A 14,280-nucleotide genomic window follows, 5' to 3' on the forward strand; every position below is an offset into this window, starting at 1 on the left:
ATCCCAGCGCGGCGTATATACCGGAGTTACTCTATCGTTATGAAAATTAGGTCGATTTCATGGTGATCTTCGCAGTTGGAAACTTGATCTGAATACGAAACTTTATTGTATCATTATGCTTATCTATTCCTTCGAGACAGAGAAATTTGTCTTTATAGGACTACGTAACAGTGTATGACGGATACACCACCAGGGAGCCCGTGATCCTAAAATTTTGTGGCGGTGGGGAGCCGGTGCCGGAAGCCATCAGCAGCGGTCCGGAAATCCTTGTGGAGTTTACTACCTCTCCTTATGGCACCTTCTTACATCCGACGCCGCCCCATTCCCTACATGGGTTTCAATTAGAAGTGCAAGTACGTGAGCAAGCTCTCTCCATAAATTGCATAATGGCCATCTTAATTAATGTCTAACGTGTCCGTTTCTACTTAATCATCTCTAAAATTCAATGCTTTAGGTATAAACATAACATACTTCAGAGAAACAAAGAACTTTGGAAAATAAATTGCGTCTTGTATGAAAACGTTTTGATATTTTATACTACTTACCTACTATTTAATCGATTACACTGATTGACAAAATTTGACATTTATGTTAAATTAATCTGATAGGATGTTTCTTATAGTATTTTTCTCAATTGACTTCACAAATCTGTTTCCCAAATTTATGAGAAGAGAAAAGAGAGAGAGAGAGAGAGAGAGAGAGAAGAGAGAGAGAAGAGCAAAGTTTTTAGATATAACATGCATTTACAAATTTCTCTATTATATCCTTTACTTATAATTAGATATAAATAGATAATTTATAGGGAAGAATTATTAAATTTAACTTGATTTTCTATTAAATATAAAAGGCTTTAAACAAAAATAAATCATTTTAATAAACAAAAGTCTTCATACAAAGAAGTAGTTGTTATTAACTAAAATATATAAGTTTTTAAAGGAGATATTGGTTTCCAAAAATTGGAGCTTGTAGAATAAATTTTAACTTAATTTTCAAAATCAACATGAAAAGATAATATATAAAAATTAGCCAAAATTGCTCAATTAACAGAATTATTGTTGATCAGTGTTATCAATCGAAGCAGCAAAATGTCGAGTGAAGAAAAATCTTTATATGTTTATGACGATAAAGATAAATGGTAAAACGAAACTAATTTTACTTTATATTTCTAGCAAAATAACTTTATCTTTAAAAGATTGAAATAAATAATTATTTTCACTATATTACCGAAATCAAGAGTCGTTTAGGTACTATTTTACTTCGTTGATTACACATAAAATTTAACGAGCTCGTTAAAGCAGAAACAACAATATCACAGACATTTGTGTAACTCTGTATAAAATTTCCTAACGACACACCACAGCGAATGCATTCGCATCAGATAGAACTGTGAACACGCGATCACTCGACCAATTCGGACTCACCCCTCCGGCAAGGGAGGGTGAATTGATAACGCGAAGCCCGGTTTTACCGAGACTGCACGCAACATGAACGCGCTTTGGCTTCCAGGTCACGTTCGTAGATGCCGAATCGCCGACCTACGCCAAGAATAAGCGTTGCGAATTCTGGCTGAGGGGCACCGGTGGCGGCATCCTGGCGTCGCCACGTCACTCACTGCCAAGAAACAGCACCTGCCTGTATCATCTTCGTGGAGCTGGTCCCACCTTGCCGAGTCCGACGCCGCCGCGCCCGCTACCGAAGTTTCCAGAACAAAGACCAGGCACAGTCTGGAGGAGACCAGCCCCAAGACCACCGCAGCCGCAATTCCGCGTCTGGCTATCTATCCTCAAATTCCACGTAGGCACCAGTCTGTCTAGCACCGACGAGGATTGCTCGACGACGCTGATGGTATGGGATGGCGAGATGATGCCGTTGTCGGAATGCAACGATGTTGCCTGGTAAATAGTAGCAAGTTGACCAGTAGTTTCGATTTGACTGTTAAAAGAGACATTTCTAGTTTTATTTTATTTAACGTAAAGGGAATTACTCTATTTTACTTTCAGATTGATTACTGCTTACATTGTTTTCTTTTATTACACCGTAGAACAAAATTTAACTTTTTTCTTACCACACGTGTGTAAATAGTCATTTCCGACGTATTTTTGTCTGCTAAACACGAATCCGTTGGCAAAAGTTGGCTATCACGTCAATTTTGAAAAAAATAGCATCGAAAAGGCAAAAACAACTATTTTGAAGGTTTTAAAAACACTGTAGCACTAGCAACTATTTTTTTGCTTAATTTCCCTAATTCTACGTGAAAAGCTCAACTTTTAGCTTTAAAATGCATTTCCATTCATTTCGATGCGATTTTTTATTTTCGAGATATAGCAATTTAAAGGTAATTCTTTTTCCATGTAATGAACTGCCCAACAAAATTTTATCCCTTTTTTGCAACACGAGTGTGACTAGTCACTTCCGATGTATTTTTTCCTGTTGAACATGAATCCGTTAAAAATTGACGAAAATGTCCCAATGCGTTAAAACGGTAAAATAGAATCGAAATTCGAAACGAATCAACGAGTCTTTTTTTTATGAAAAATTAACGAAAAAGATTCTAACGCGTTAAAGGGGCAAAATTCGATCGAAATTCGAAGCGAGTTAAATAGCGGTTTTTTGTTACATTTTTAAATTTGGCAATCATGTCACAATTTTGAGAAAAATGATGCCAAAGAAAGTCACATTTTTGGCTCCTTTGACGCCATTTTTCTCAAAATTATAACGTGACAGTCAACTTTTGCCAACGGATTCATATTTAACAGGCAAAAATACAATGGAAATGACTATTCGCACTCGTATTGGAAAATGATGTTCCACAGAGTTATTAAACGCTTCGTCAATTTTATTGTGACACCCTCTCTTTCTTGTTTATTTATTAATGATTAATACTAATTTTCTTAATCTTTGATGATTTTCTCAATTACCAACGTGCAGTGTTTGTGAAAAGAACTACAGATTCCACATTTGTTTCAGTGAAAAAGAACGTCAACGTTACGCTGAAAGAATGGGCGATCCAATTCAACCCGTTCTTGCGCGTCCCTCGAGCAATACCACATTGTTAGCGAGATATTGTAAGGACAAAGTGCCGAAGACTTGCGATCATGCTATTCTACAGAACACCAGTCGCCCGTGTTCTTTGGTAGAAAGTTTCGTCTCCTCTGGCAGTAGTCTAACTATAGAGATGCGTATGATCGAGTCGACAGCGCTCAGGCAAGTGCTTAGTTTTTATTTGTTTTAAGATGCTTATTAGCATCATTATTAAATTAACGATTAATGTAATTTGTAATACTTTCCAGCTTCAATTTGCGATTGCTTTTCAAGTCTGACAAACCGAATCGGCGCGCAGTTTATAGAACTAAAAAAATATATTTGAAAAATATAAAATTCTTTCTTTTATTTGTAATATTTATTTATCAGTCTATTTTCTATTTATTATTGTATTTATTGCAGTATTTCATAAAATTTATTCGCTGCTGCTTAATATATTAATATATTATTAATAAAAAACAAGCAATATCCTTTAGTACCACATTTTATTACAAAAAAAAAATAATTGAATTATCAAAGAAATTCTAATATTCTTAATACTAAAAGTGAAATTAATATTCGAATTAAAGCATCACTTATATTCTAATTTAGTCAGATTCACTAGTCTACTTAAAACTTTTAATACCTGTTGGCAAAGTTATATAATTTTCATAGCTTATTCCTTAATTAATTATACCCTAGAAATTTGAACGAACAAGTGAGAAATATCAATATGTTACATTAGTCGTAGAATTACATTAATATTTTATACGTCAAAAAATGAAATCGTATTAATTCTCTTTAACATCGTTATTTCCAACCATTATTTAAACCATTATTTTTCGAAAAATGTTCAGAGAAAGAGTAATAAAAATTGAAAAAAGCACCCTTGTGAATGCAACTTCATATTTCTAGAAAATTCGAAAACTCGAAAGATACCTATAAAACGTTTTACGACGACTTTTTTATTTTAATCCAAAAATTCATCAAGTAACGGAGATCTCTGAAAAATCTCGAGCGAACGTATCGACGATTTGTATCGGCAAATAGTAAAACGTTTAAGAAGCAGTGCTCCTACCTGTACTTGTCGTAATCTCGTGTTTTATCCGATTCGCTTACAACACTGCCGTATCGAACCATCGGAGAGTTACAAGCGAAGTATGCGGAAACGTTTTATAGAAATACGACGCGCAATATCTGCCACGGTAGTACGTTTCATTCGTTCACCGCTGTGTGATGTTACTTTCTCACTCTTTCTCTCTTTCTCTCTCTCCCCCTCCCCCACCTACATAGATTATTCATGAGGGATTCTCTCCCTTTTCCCGTCCTTTCCCTCGCGCTGGAAGGATGGCGGAAATTCAGAGGAATGCCGAGACACGCGGCGGCTTCCACATCCCATTTGCTTAATTTTATACGCAGCTCTTTCTATCTCTCCATCTTTTTTACTCCTCCTTCGCCTCTTCCCATCCGTGCGAAAGGTGTTACATTTATCTCTTGATTCGTTGCTCCACAAATATAAAAATTATTTAAATGAACTCGCGTGTCGCGCATGAGAAAATGTGAATTTTAATAACACGAAGAAGCAGATTTCATGAAAAATTTCAGGTGCGCTACTCGTATTTGCGTATCAATTTGTCCCGCGCGCACCACATCGCGTTACGCGTTGTATCCATTCATGGATGTTAATCTAAATGTAATGAAATAGCATGCTTTGTATGCTCCATTGAAAGCTTTTGTGGATAATGAATTTACAAGGTGGGGAGAGGAAAAATTGCTGACAATCTAAAAGCCGATTCAATATTATAACGGAATTGCTATTAAAAATGAGATTAAGCGAAATATTCGCGCGTGTACACATAGTAAAAATGTTCACCTCTGTGTTGAATGGTAATTAAATCGCGATTACATCGGTCTTTGTGACGTTAATCGGCGGGATATTCGCATCACTCCCCGTTGTTTTCCGTCGTGCTCGCGCACGATGATTCCGACGATCCTTCAACGCGGACAAAGATTCAGATCGGCGTTTGCCGATGAATAATTGAGAGTTGGTTTTTCCATGGCGCGGCGTGCCCGCCGATGACACACTCCGATTCACATTTCGCACGCGTTACATCCGTTTATCATGCCATGTCTGACGAGAGTATCTCCACGTCATCGTCCTCTTCCCTTTCTAACAATAAGTCTTTTTTCCCCTCTCGCGCGTGTCTATCGATGTGTGGATACGGCGTGTTCGGGCGTGATAGCCGACGGTGAGTGACGTGCAATGCGGATGCATCGCACGGTCTAGTTAATCCTTTCCGCGCGAGGTAAAGCCTACCGGCGCGGCGCACGGCGCTTTATAATAAGCTCGAGCCGGTTTAATAACATCCCTGCAACCGCCGGTGCAACGTCTCTCTTCAAGGCCCGCCGCCTTTCACAATCCGCTGGGGTTCGTCGATCTTCATCAGTGCACCGAACCCGCTCCGGACAGCGGCGCCTATTAACCCTTTCTCGCGCGCTGTTATTGTCACGTTGATACATACGTTCCCACATGAGGTTTATTATCATTCCCGGGTTTAATTTGTCGTTCGACGAGGTTGGAGACGTTGCGTTATCATTACGATGATGAAGATTTATCGATTGTAAAATTTTTCTCTTATTTATATCTTTGTTTCGCGAATTAATCTTATGAATGCATAAAATACATGGGTATAGCTAAGGAAAGAGACAAGGGGCGTGGCTTCCCTCTAAACTTGAAGAGTAAAAATAATGACAAAAATATTACACATTTACGAATTATGCTTAATGAGTATTCACAAGAAATTAATTTTGAAAAGAAGAAAAAGAATTATATTAATATAAAATTATATTAATATAAAAACGAATCCAATAATCCATACTACTTGATTACTTTCTCCTCCCCTCGGATTAAAAAAATTTCAATATTTGGCTCTCCTTAAATAAAATCCTAATGGAACCCCAGATAGAATATATTTTTTTTATACATCTGGTTAAATTTATTTTTCTTAAAATTTTTATTTTAACATAAATTGATTAGTTTGATACGATTTTTTTCCAGACCTGTAAACTTTCGCGCTATGTACGAATTCGTCGATCTTCACCAGGATGGCGACCCTTACGGCAGCGGTCCGTGTTCTCGCATTTTTTACAGTCGGACTCGAGACCATTATTCAGATCGTAAATTCCAAGGACCGCGCGACATATTCCTATATGGTCGTGGAGGATCGAAGAACATAAGGTAAGAGCGGTTGCATTTGCTGTTATAATAGCAAATTAGAGAGTCTCTCTCTTTAAGAGAGACATTCCCTTATAATTTGCTTGTCGAAATATGCGTTGTTGTACAAGATTTTTACGAATTAATTTCGGTAATTATCAAGTACGTGAATCTCGTGTATTGAAATTTATTATGAAATTTATAATATAATTGTGTAATTCTTTATTGATACGATATTATTTATCTGTGATTAATTCATTCGCCGATACAGCGTTATAGTGACAGTTAGATATTTATCGTCTATAATGGAATCGTATCGGTTTGGAATACCATCATGAAAGCTAATGCAACGATGTAATGACGCCATTATGATATCGTCAATTCGTTATCATTCGTCAATTCGTAGCCCATTAACAGGTCTACTATTAACAAACCACATTGTGTCGTATAGATCGGTTTGTCATAAAATGTATTATTCTTCCATATCTCCCTTTCATGATCGACGACTGGATATTATGAAACTGAAGATAAGATTAAAATAGCAAACGCTACACGCTAAATGACGATTAGAAATGTACATGATGTATATTGTCTAATCAAAAGGCCAAGTTTTATTATTCGTATTAGCTACTCTCGTTATAAAAGAATTAGATATGTAGATTAATGGTTAAAATATAAGTTTTTATTTACGAATATTATTATAAATCGATGTTATCAGAATTATAAGACTTTTAAAGATTTTTTTTTATATTTGAAGATATAAAAGATATGTAAGATGCAATTTACAATTCTATTTCTAGTGATTCACCCTGTGTTTCGTATAATAAACTTATCGCGATCTATATTATTTTTCAAATCTTGAAATCTCATGAAATTTTTACTGTACGTCATTCAAATGCATACCGAGATATATATAGTGAGGCAGAGGCACGTAGCACGCACTTATGGAACGAACATATTACGCCCCGTCTTTGACGGTAAAGCCGCGCGCGTTCTTTTATTACTATTCGCAGGATCGAATCTTCTACAATCTCGATAAAATATCAGTTAGACTGCGGCTTTACGACATTCATAAAACGAACTTCACGCCGTTAAATCGAAGTCTTCTTGCCAGCAAATCAAAATTTCTGTCATTTCTTTCGATATTACACACACAGCTATGTTTTTATCTTACTTATTATTTTTTTACATAATACTTAGAAATTCGGTAAATCATCTCGCATTAAAAAATCCGCTATTATACTACAGAATATAAATTTGCAATTAAGTTTTCTAAACTGAAAGTTTTGTTCAAATAAACATTTATTCACTGAGCTATTAAATCACTTCTATGTATATTGACGATACAGTAAAATCGATTTTATTTGATCTTTTTAATACTGGTATTTGCATTTGCCAAGAAATTCATTTCCAATCCAAGTAATGAAAAGCAGGAATGTTCTCTGGCAAGATAATCCAACCGCGATATCCTAAAAGAGACCAGGAATACGGTAATGGTGGTTGTACATTGCCATGATCCACCCCCTAGAATCACTTTGGTCGCTTTTCGATTAACGAGCGTCCAACCTTCGATGCTCCTCGTAATCTTCCTGCAGTATCGATCACTGAGCCGGCTCCTTTGCCTGGTTGGCGAGGCATGTAGATTCGATTAAATACTGAAAGTGCAGGCCAGAACTGGTTTTGCAGCTGCGTGTACCGCTTCGAAGGAGAACACGACGAGGTGGTGAAGCTGAGGTTCAACAAGCTTCTCAATGGGAATCGCACCTGCCGCAGCGTTGGTAACTCTGATCTCAATAGGCTGCTCTGCGTTGACTCTGAGAACTTCTCGGTTAAGGTGCGTAATTGAAACTTCTAGTAATTGCAATTAGTTCCATGCTAAATCTATTGTACATCTCTCGTGCGAAAATTAAATTTTACTATCGATATATTATAAAATTATTGATTTGTTTGAACTGTTGTGTATACGGTTTTGTATACATTTGATATTACTTCAATTTGGACCTACAAAATTTGAAAACCTAAAAAAAGAGGAATTGCTATGCAGAACATTTTAAACAATAGTCTTTTGTGAACTACGAATTATCTTGGAACGAATCTTGGAAAGTACAAGTTGGAAAGTTATCAGTGATAAACTTAGAGATACAATAGAAGTTACATAGAAGTACTAACAGGTGGCTTTGATCGAGTAATTAACGGTGGCTTTGCGATAGCAAGTATCAGCAATCTCCGAATCCAAACACGGTAAACCGAAGTAAACCGACAGGCTTCAAAGTTTCTAAGTAGTCAATACCGACATGAATCAGACTCAGACGTGTACCACGATATCTTATTAACTCGATATTTAATAACGTTGGTAAAACAGATGGAATATGGTTTTGGAATTGTAATTCAACAAAACGATTTATCAATTCAAGATTTTGTTTTCATGTGTACCCAAAGCATTTTTAATAATATTGCAAAGCGTTTTTCAAAAGTAATAACGAGATCGCGCGAAATAATAACATTTATCTGAAATAGTTTCTTCGGCGATAAAACGAACATATTGATAAAAAAATTAATTATGTGTATTTTGAGGATAAAGACGGTTAGATGCATCTACTGTCTGTTTACAGGTGCTTGATTTACCCTGGCCAAATGCGCCGCCCATCCAGCGAGATTGTCTCTGTTCGAATCGATCGTTACCCATCAATATCAAATCTACCTCTAATATTGCCGAGGTACATTTCAACGTTCTATCTATGGACGCCTTGGATGATTACAACAATCTCTTCTTCGAGGGCACCTGGGACTTCGTCAAGACGATGCCTTGCATGCAGAAACGTAGAGTCAGGGGGCCGTCTGGTGAAATTAAATACACGCCACCAATCGACGATGACGAGGTAAACGAGATAAGCTTTAACGTTGTTTAAATTAATTTTTATTCATTAATCTTAAAAAAATATGAAGAGATAAATTATACCCGAAATTCATTTTCTCAGTACGTGGAAAAAATTTTAGTAAACTACACTGAGAGAAAAAAATGGTTGGAATAACCATAATTTAACTATAATTTATAGTCATTTTTTTTAGGATAACCACAAAATAATTGTTATGACCGTATGAATTATAGTAACCTGAACATTGACTTATGATTATAACGACCATAATATGTATTCATTCAACTAATTGTATGGTTATCTTACACACATAAATCATATTTATATATAATAAATTATACTATAAAATGTTGTAACTATAATACATATAAGGTTATTGTTACTGACATTATAACAACAATAACTATAAAAATGACATTCTTAACCATAATTGTTTTAACTTTTAATTGCAATTATAGTCACAAATACGATATATTTTTCTTTTAGAGTAAGGACATATTTAGTTTCAGGTTACGCTTAGAAATATTATAATATAAATAATTATAATTCTAAATACGCTCTTCGAAAATGCGCGATTTCAGTTTGTTAAAAACATTGAAACAAAATAATAAATACTTTAATCATAAGAATTAGAAATTAAATGCCTATAACGGGTTTTGCGCAATTCGCTTAAATCTTACGGTTAAGATCTTAAGACTGCGCGGGAACATCTTAGAGATAGGAAATACGTCACTTAAGGCTTAAGGTTTACGGCTTAGGGCTTCTTAAAGCGAGATTGTGGACCCAGTCTGATAGTCGAAACTGGATCTTTAATGCTTAAAATAATTCAATATGAATTATATATATATACTATATATGTACATGCATATATACCATATTAATTTGTAATCATTTGAACTGCGCATCGAATTGGTTTTCCAGACTTACAAATGCAATTAAATTACTGTAATATCACAAATTAAATTAAATTGACAAGTGATTTTTAATAATTTGATATTCAATCAGACATCATATTAGAAAGATATTAATGTGCTGAAAAACTGCAGTAAATAAATTTATTGCGAAAAATACTACCTCGACCGAGAGTTGAACCCGGATCTCTTGCATTCCGTACGAGCCCTAACTATCGAGACCTTAGTAATATTTAACTTTAATAATAGACTACCGAGGCCTTAGTAATATTCTCCGCAATAATCAGTATATGTATGTATGAAAACAACGTCTTTTTTTCAGGTGACATAATATAAACAATAAGAATTTTATTTTAGACCGTACATGTGAGAACTAATAAAAATTAAAAATTAAATATCTATAACGGTCGAAATTGGATCTTTAATGCTTAAAATAACTTTAATTATAGTTTTAATGGTTAAGTGTGTAAATATTTATCTATATTATGTTTCATCTCAATGCTTTTCTTTATCCTCGACAGAAAAATTGCGAGAACCAGCCGTGGCTAATTGATCCTGGTCCGGGTCAATATTTATACGTGAAAATGGACGGAGTAATTGTATCGAATAGCACGAAATGCGCGACCAAGAATCGCATCATCGTGCACACGGGCGGAGCGATACACGTGTCGGTATGCCCGAAACCACCTGCTGACTCGAGTCATCATGTGGTAGAGGTGTTTAGCGACGGTTGGGCTGTCAGCAGCAACGCGATGATCCTCGCGCCGGGACAGGATCCAATCAGGACTATCGCCGTGGAATTCATCGTGAAAGAACCAGCTTCCTACACTGTGACGTGGCTCGAGCTCACCAGAAGGTAATAATGAAATTTTTATAGATAAAATATCGGAGATTGAAAGAGTAAAATAAAAAATCTGACATGGATCGCAGGTATTATGTCAATTACGAATATTATTGGAAGTGAACAAAGCTGATAGTGAGCACTCCTGATAGCGAGCACGGTAAAAACCGTACCTAATTAATAGAGTCTTTATAAACGCGACCTCCTTCGTAAAAGGGAAAAAAAAGAACCCTTCATTAAACTTCGCCGTAATTTATCTATAACTTTCGCAATCTCTTACGCGAAATAATTAATCTCGTAGAAACGAAGATTGTCTTATTAGATTCGCGCGGTGTATCTGCATCTCTGTCAGAAAGTTGCAAAGATCTCCTGCTAACTCACTGTATACAAAATGTACAGCTAAAGTTTTACAACGTTCAGGTCGCTACAAATGTTCTTGATAATTGATAATTCAAACTCTCTGATGAAAAATATACAATAAAGTGATATTAAAAGTTTTGCAAAGCATTATATATAAACTATTCACAATAAAGATAAATGAAAGTTAAGATGTTGCTAAAGAATAATAATATGTTGACAAGAATAGCATTTAATTGCAATCTTCCTGTTTTTAATAAATCAATCTGAGTTTGTCGGGAGACTCCATGCGCTTTCTGATTTAGACCTGTTACACAATAAACCCGTAAAAAATTAACCAATCATAGTCGATTATTTTTATCATATTCAACTGTGATTTCCCAATTTTTTACAGGTTATACGATTTGCAACTCTATTGTGTAACAGGCTTTATATCATAGACTATCAGAGGTACCGCATAGAGGTACAATAGCACCGTGATACTGCAACCGTTCGAGCGCTACTCGAATATCTCTCTGGAAAACATTTTAATTAACATCCGACCTGTCCTCGATTAAGCGAACGGGAATCGCGCGCGACGATGAGAATCACGTCGTTACGCAACTCGGAACAATATAACTCTATCGATCCTCCGTTTGACCCGCAGACCGTCGGTGACGTCAACGGCGGGTCTACAAACGTCGCGGGACTGTGAGCAACGGTGCCCGGAGCTGGACGCCTGCATAAACGCCTCGCTATGGTGCGACGGAGTGTCCCATTGTCCGTCCGGCTACGACGAGGCCCTGACGCATTGTTCCGTGCTGCTGCAGCTGCCGCCGTTGCAACTGGCTCTGGGCGCGCTCTTTGTAATCACCGTTCTCGGTGTGATTTGCTTCATCATCTGGCGGGCCTGCCGACGGCGCGGTCGCCGCTCGATATCCCAGCACCGTCTGAAGAGCATCTCCTCCGAGACGGCGATAATCGACGGCAAGGAAGTGATATGCTGACACAGCGACAGTTCTGTGCGTTACGTCGAGGTCGACCGGGTCACCACTGTGTGACGATCGCCGTCGTCCACGTCGTCGTCGGTACGGGTTCCGACGGTCCTCTATAGATCAGCGGTCAGACTCTGCTCGGCTTTACTCTCCTGAAGAAATTGCCGGGGCCGGCCGCCACCGGAGGATCCGCGGAACTGCCTCCGCGTAACGCGCAGAACTGTCGCGTGCAAGAGATTTGGGACGTTAGGTGGATAAACCGGAGCTCATCTATGATCAGAAAACGCGTTCGATGCTCGATGACTCGGGCGAGTGGGAGAACGCTTTTTTTTTTTTTTTTTCTTTTTGCCGAACGAACGCTTTCGTTCCCGGTCGGTTGTTCTTGGGAGGTAGGTCTCGTTTTAAATTCAGGGAATAATGACGAGTGAGTTGATGGAGAGTCGGGCGATCTGATTACAAGGGACGTCGTGAATTGTAAAGCAGCGACTGGAACGTGCTTAGGATTATAAGTTCGGTGATGTCTACGTCGGAGCACAAAACAGCGCGAAGTAAAACGTGTAACGGCGGATTAATCCGGCGATGTGATGTAATGTTTATGACTTTTCATTGATCAGTACGTCACAACGCACGCACAGTCGTCTACATAACAATATACTGCCAGTGGAATTTTCTCATTTTAAAAGACTGAATCGTTTTGTAATTTTTTAAATAAAAGAAAATAAATAAATTTTAACGTATATATCTGATACTTGTTTTCGATTGTCAATTTGTAACAGACGCGTGAAATCAAGATACCACGCAGCAGACGCGCGATCGAGCTCACTGTCGAGGCCTCGATCCATCTTCGCAGACATCGAAATAATCACTGCCGCGATAACCGGCGGGTTCCGGAAGTTCCCGAGTTCTGATACTTTCGTTATCTTCGCGTGCAAGATCTTATTATTCTCGCGCGAGAAGCATTATTACTTCTCAAAGTACCGTTACACGTCCCATCCCGGATCCACGAGAAAGTTTTAATGATTCCCCGTCGAGCTGCCCGAAAATCATCTCAAATGAGGAGGAAAAAAATTAAAGAGAAAGAGAGAGTGAGAAAGAGAGTACCGCGTAATGTAGGTCGCAGAGAAACTAAAGTGGAACTACTTTAACGAGGACAATAAGTAATAAAATCCTAGTAGTATGTCGCTATTACGGTAGAATGGCTTAGTGACGATCGAACGACGCTGCGCCTTGATTGAACTTCGACGATTAGTGCAGCTGAAAGATTATGTAGTATGGGATTGCCACATTTTGACGCAATGCCGAGAACGCTATAAAGTAAATGGTGCGACGGGGAAAGCTTAGCAGATCGATAATGCGTTGTTAGGGAATTATAGCAAATTATTATAAGCCAGTTTCATCAACATCGCGTTGACCTCAACCGCGTTTTAACGGTTAAGTTCGATGCACCTCTGATTCTATTAAAGAAGATAATTAACACAGATGTTGATGAAACTGGTCTAGTATTACCTTATCTCATTTACATTAACATCACTTAGAAGATAAAATCGTCTTACATATATAGAGCCACTTTTTTCCAATTAACAGATACACAAAGTATTTATATTTGATATTACACAACATGTCTCGCGAACGTTATTAAAATAACGCTCGAGTGATCGTAGCAGAACGAATTTTCGCATCGACGACGTTAATTTGCCAAGGCGCCACGTCGGTCCGATTGACACGTCTCGATTAAATACATCTCGTTCGGAAATCCGAGACATCGAGCGTCGCGCGCACCGTGTTAGTACTAAAAACGTTAGGTCTCCTTGAGAATAAGAGTAGACAAGCAATTTTAGAGCCGAGGCGAACTCCTCCCGTCTCGTCTCGCGTTCCATACTTTTCTTTTCTTCTGGTCGCGCGTGACATACTCACACGACATTGTCTGTAAAAAATAGATAATTCAGAATGGTTGACGCGCACGTCGCGTGTCAAATCATCGCAACATTACTAGATAATAAATCAAGATGTCGATCGAGAGAGGTGTTAAATATTTAATGCAATGTGACGTACTATATTGCGGCCGTGGTGACGCAAAAAGTTTCAA

The 14,280-nt window shown here is 37.5% G+C and overlaps 1 protein-coding gene across 1 annotated transcript in view; it reads left to right on the forward strand.

Moving 5' to 3' along the window:
- Positions 1 to 12,206, forward strand: part of LOC108769556 (uncharacterized) — a 46,524-nt gene extending 34,318 nt beyond the window's left edge. Inside the window, exons 6-13 of the mRNA XM_018520590.1 lie at positions 159 to 353; positions 1,507 to 1,895; positions 2,968 to 3,204; positions 6,080 to 6,259; positions 7,922 to 8,069; positions 8,848 to 9,114; positions 10,544 to 10,878; positions 11,867 to 12,206. Coding sequence (XP_018376092.1) covers positions 159 to 353; positions 1,507 to 1,895; positions 2,968 to 3,204; positions 6,080 to 6,259; positions 7,922 to 8,069; positions 8,848 to 9,114; positions 10,544 to 10,878; positions 11,867 to 12,206 — 2,091 coding nt within the window. The remainder of the gene's footprint in view (positions 1 to 158; positions 354 to 1,506; positions 1,896 to 2,967; positions 3,205 to 6,079; positions 6,260 to 7,921; positions 8,070 to 8,847; positions 9,115 to 10,543; positions 10,879 to 11,866) is intronic.
- The last annotated feature ends 2,074 nt before the right edge of the window (positions 12,207 to 14,280 follow it).

The sequence above is a fragment of the Trachymyrmex cornetzi genome, unplaced genomic scaffold (genome assembly GCF_001594075.2).
Source record: "Trachymyrmex cornetzi isolate Tcor2-1 unplaced genomic scaffold, Tcor1.1 scaffold92, whole genome shotgun sequence".
NCBI lineage: Eukaryota > Metazoa > Arthropoda > Insecta > Hymenoptera > Formicidae > Trachymyrmex > Trachymyrmex cornetzi.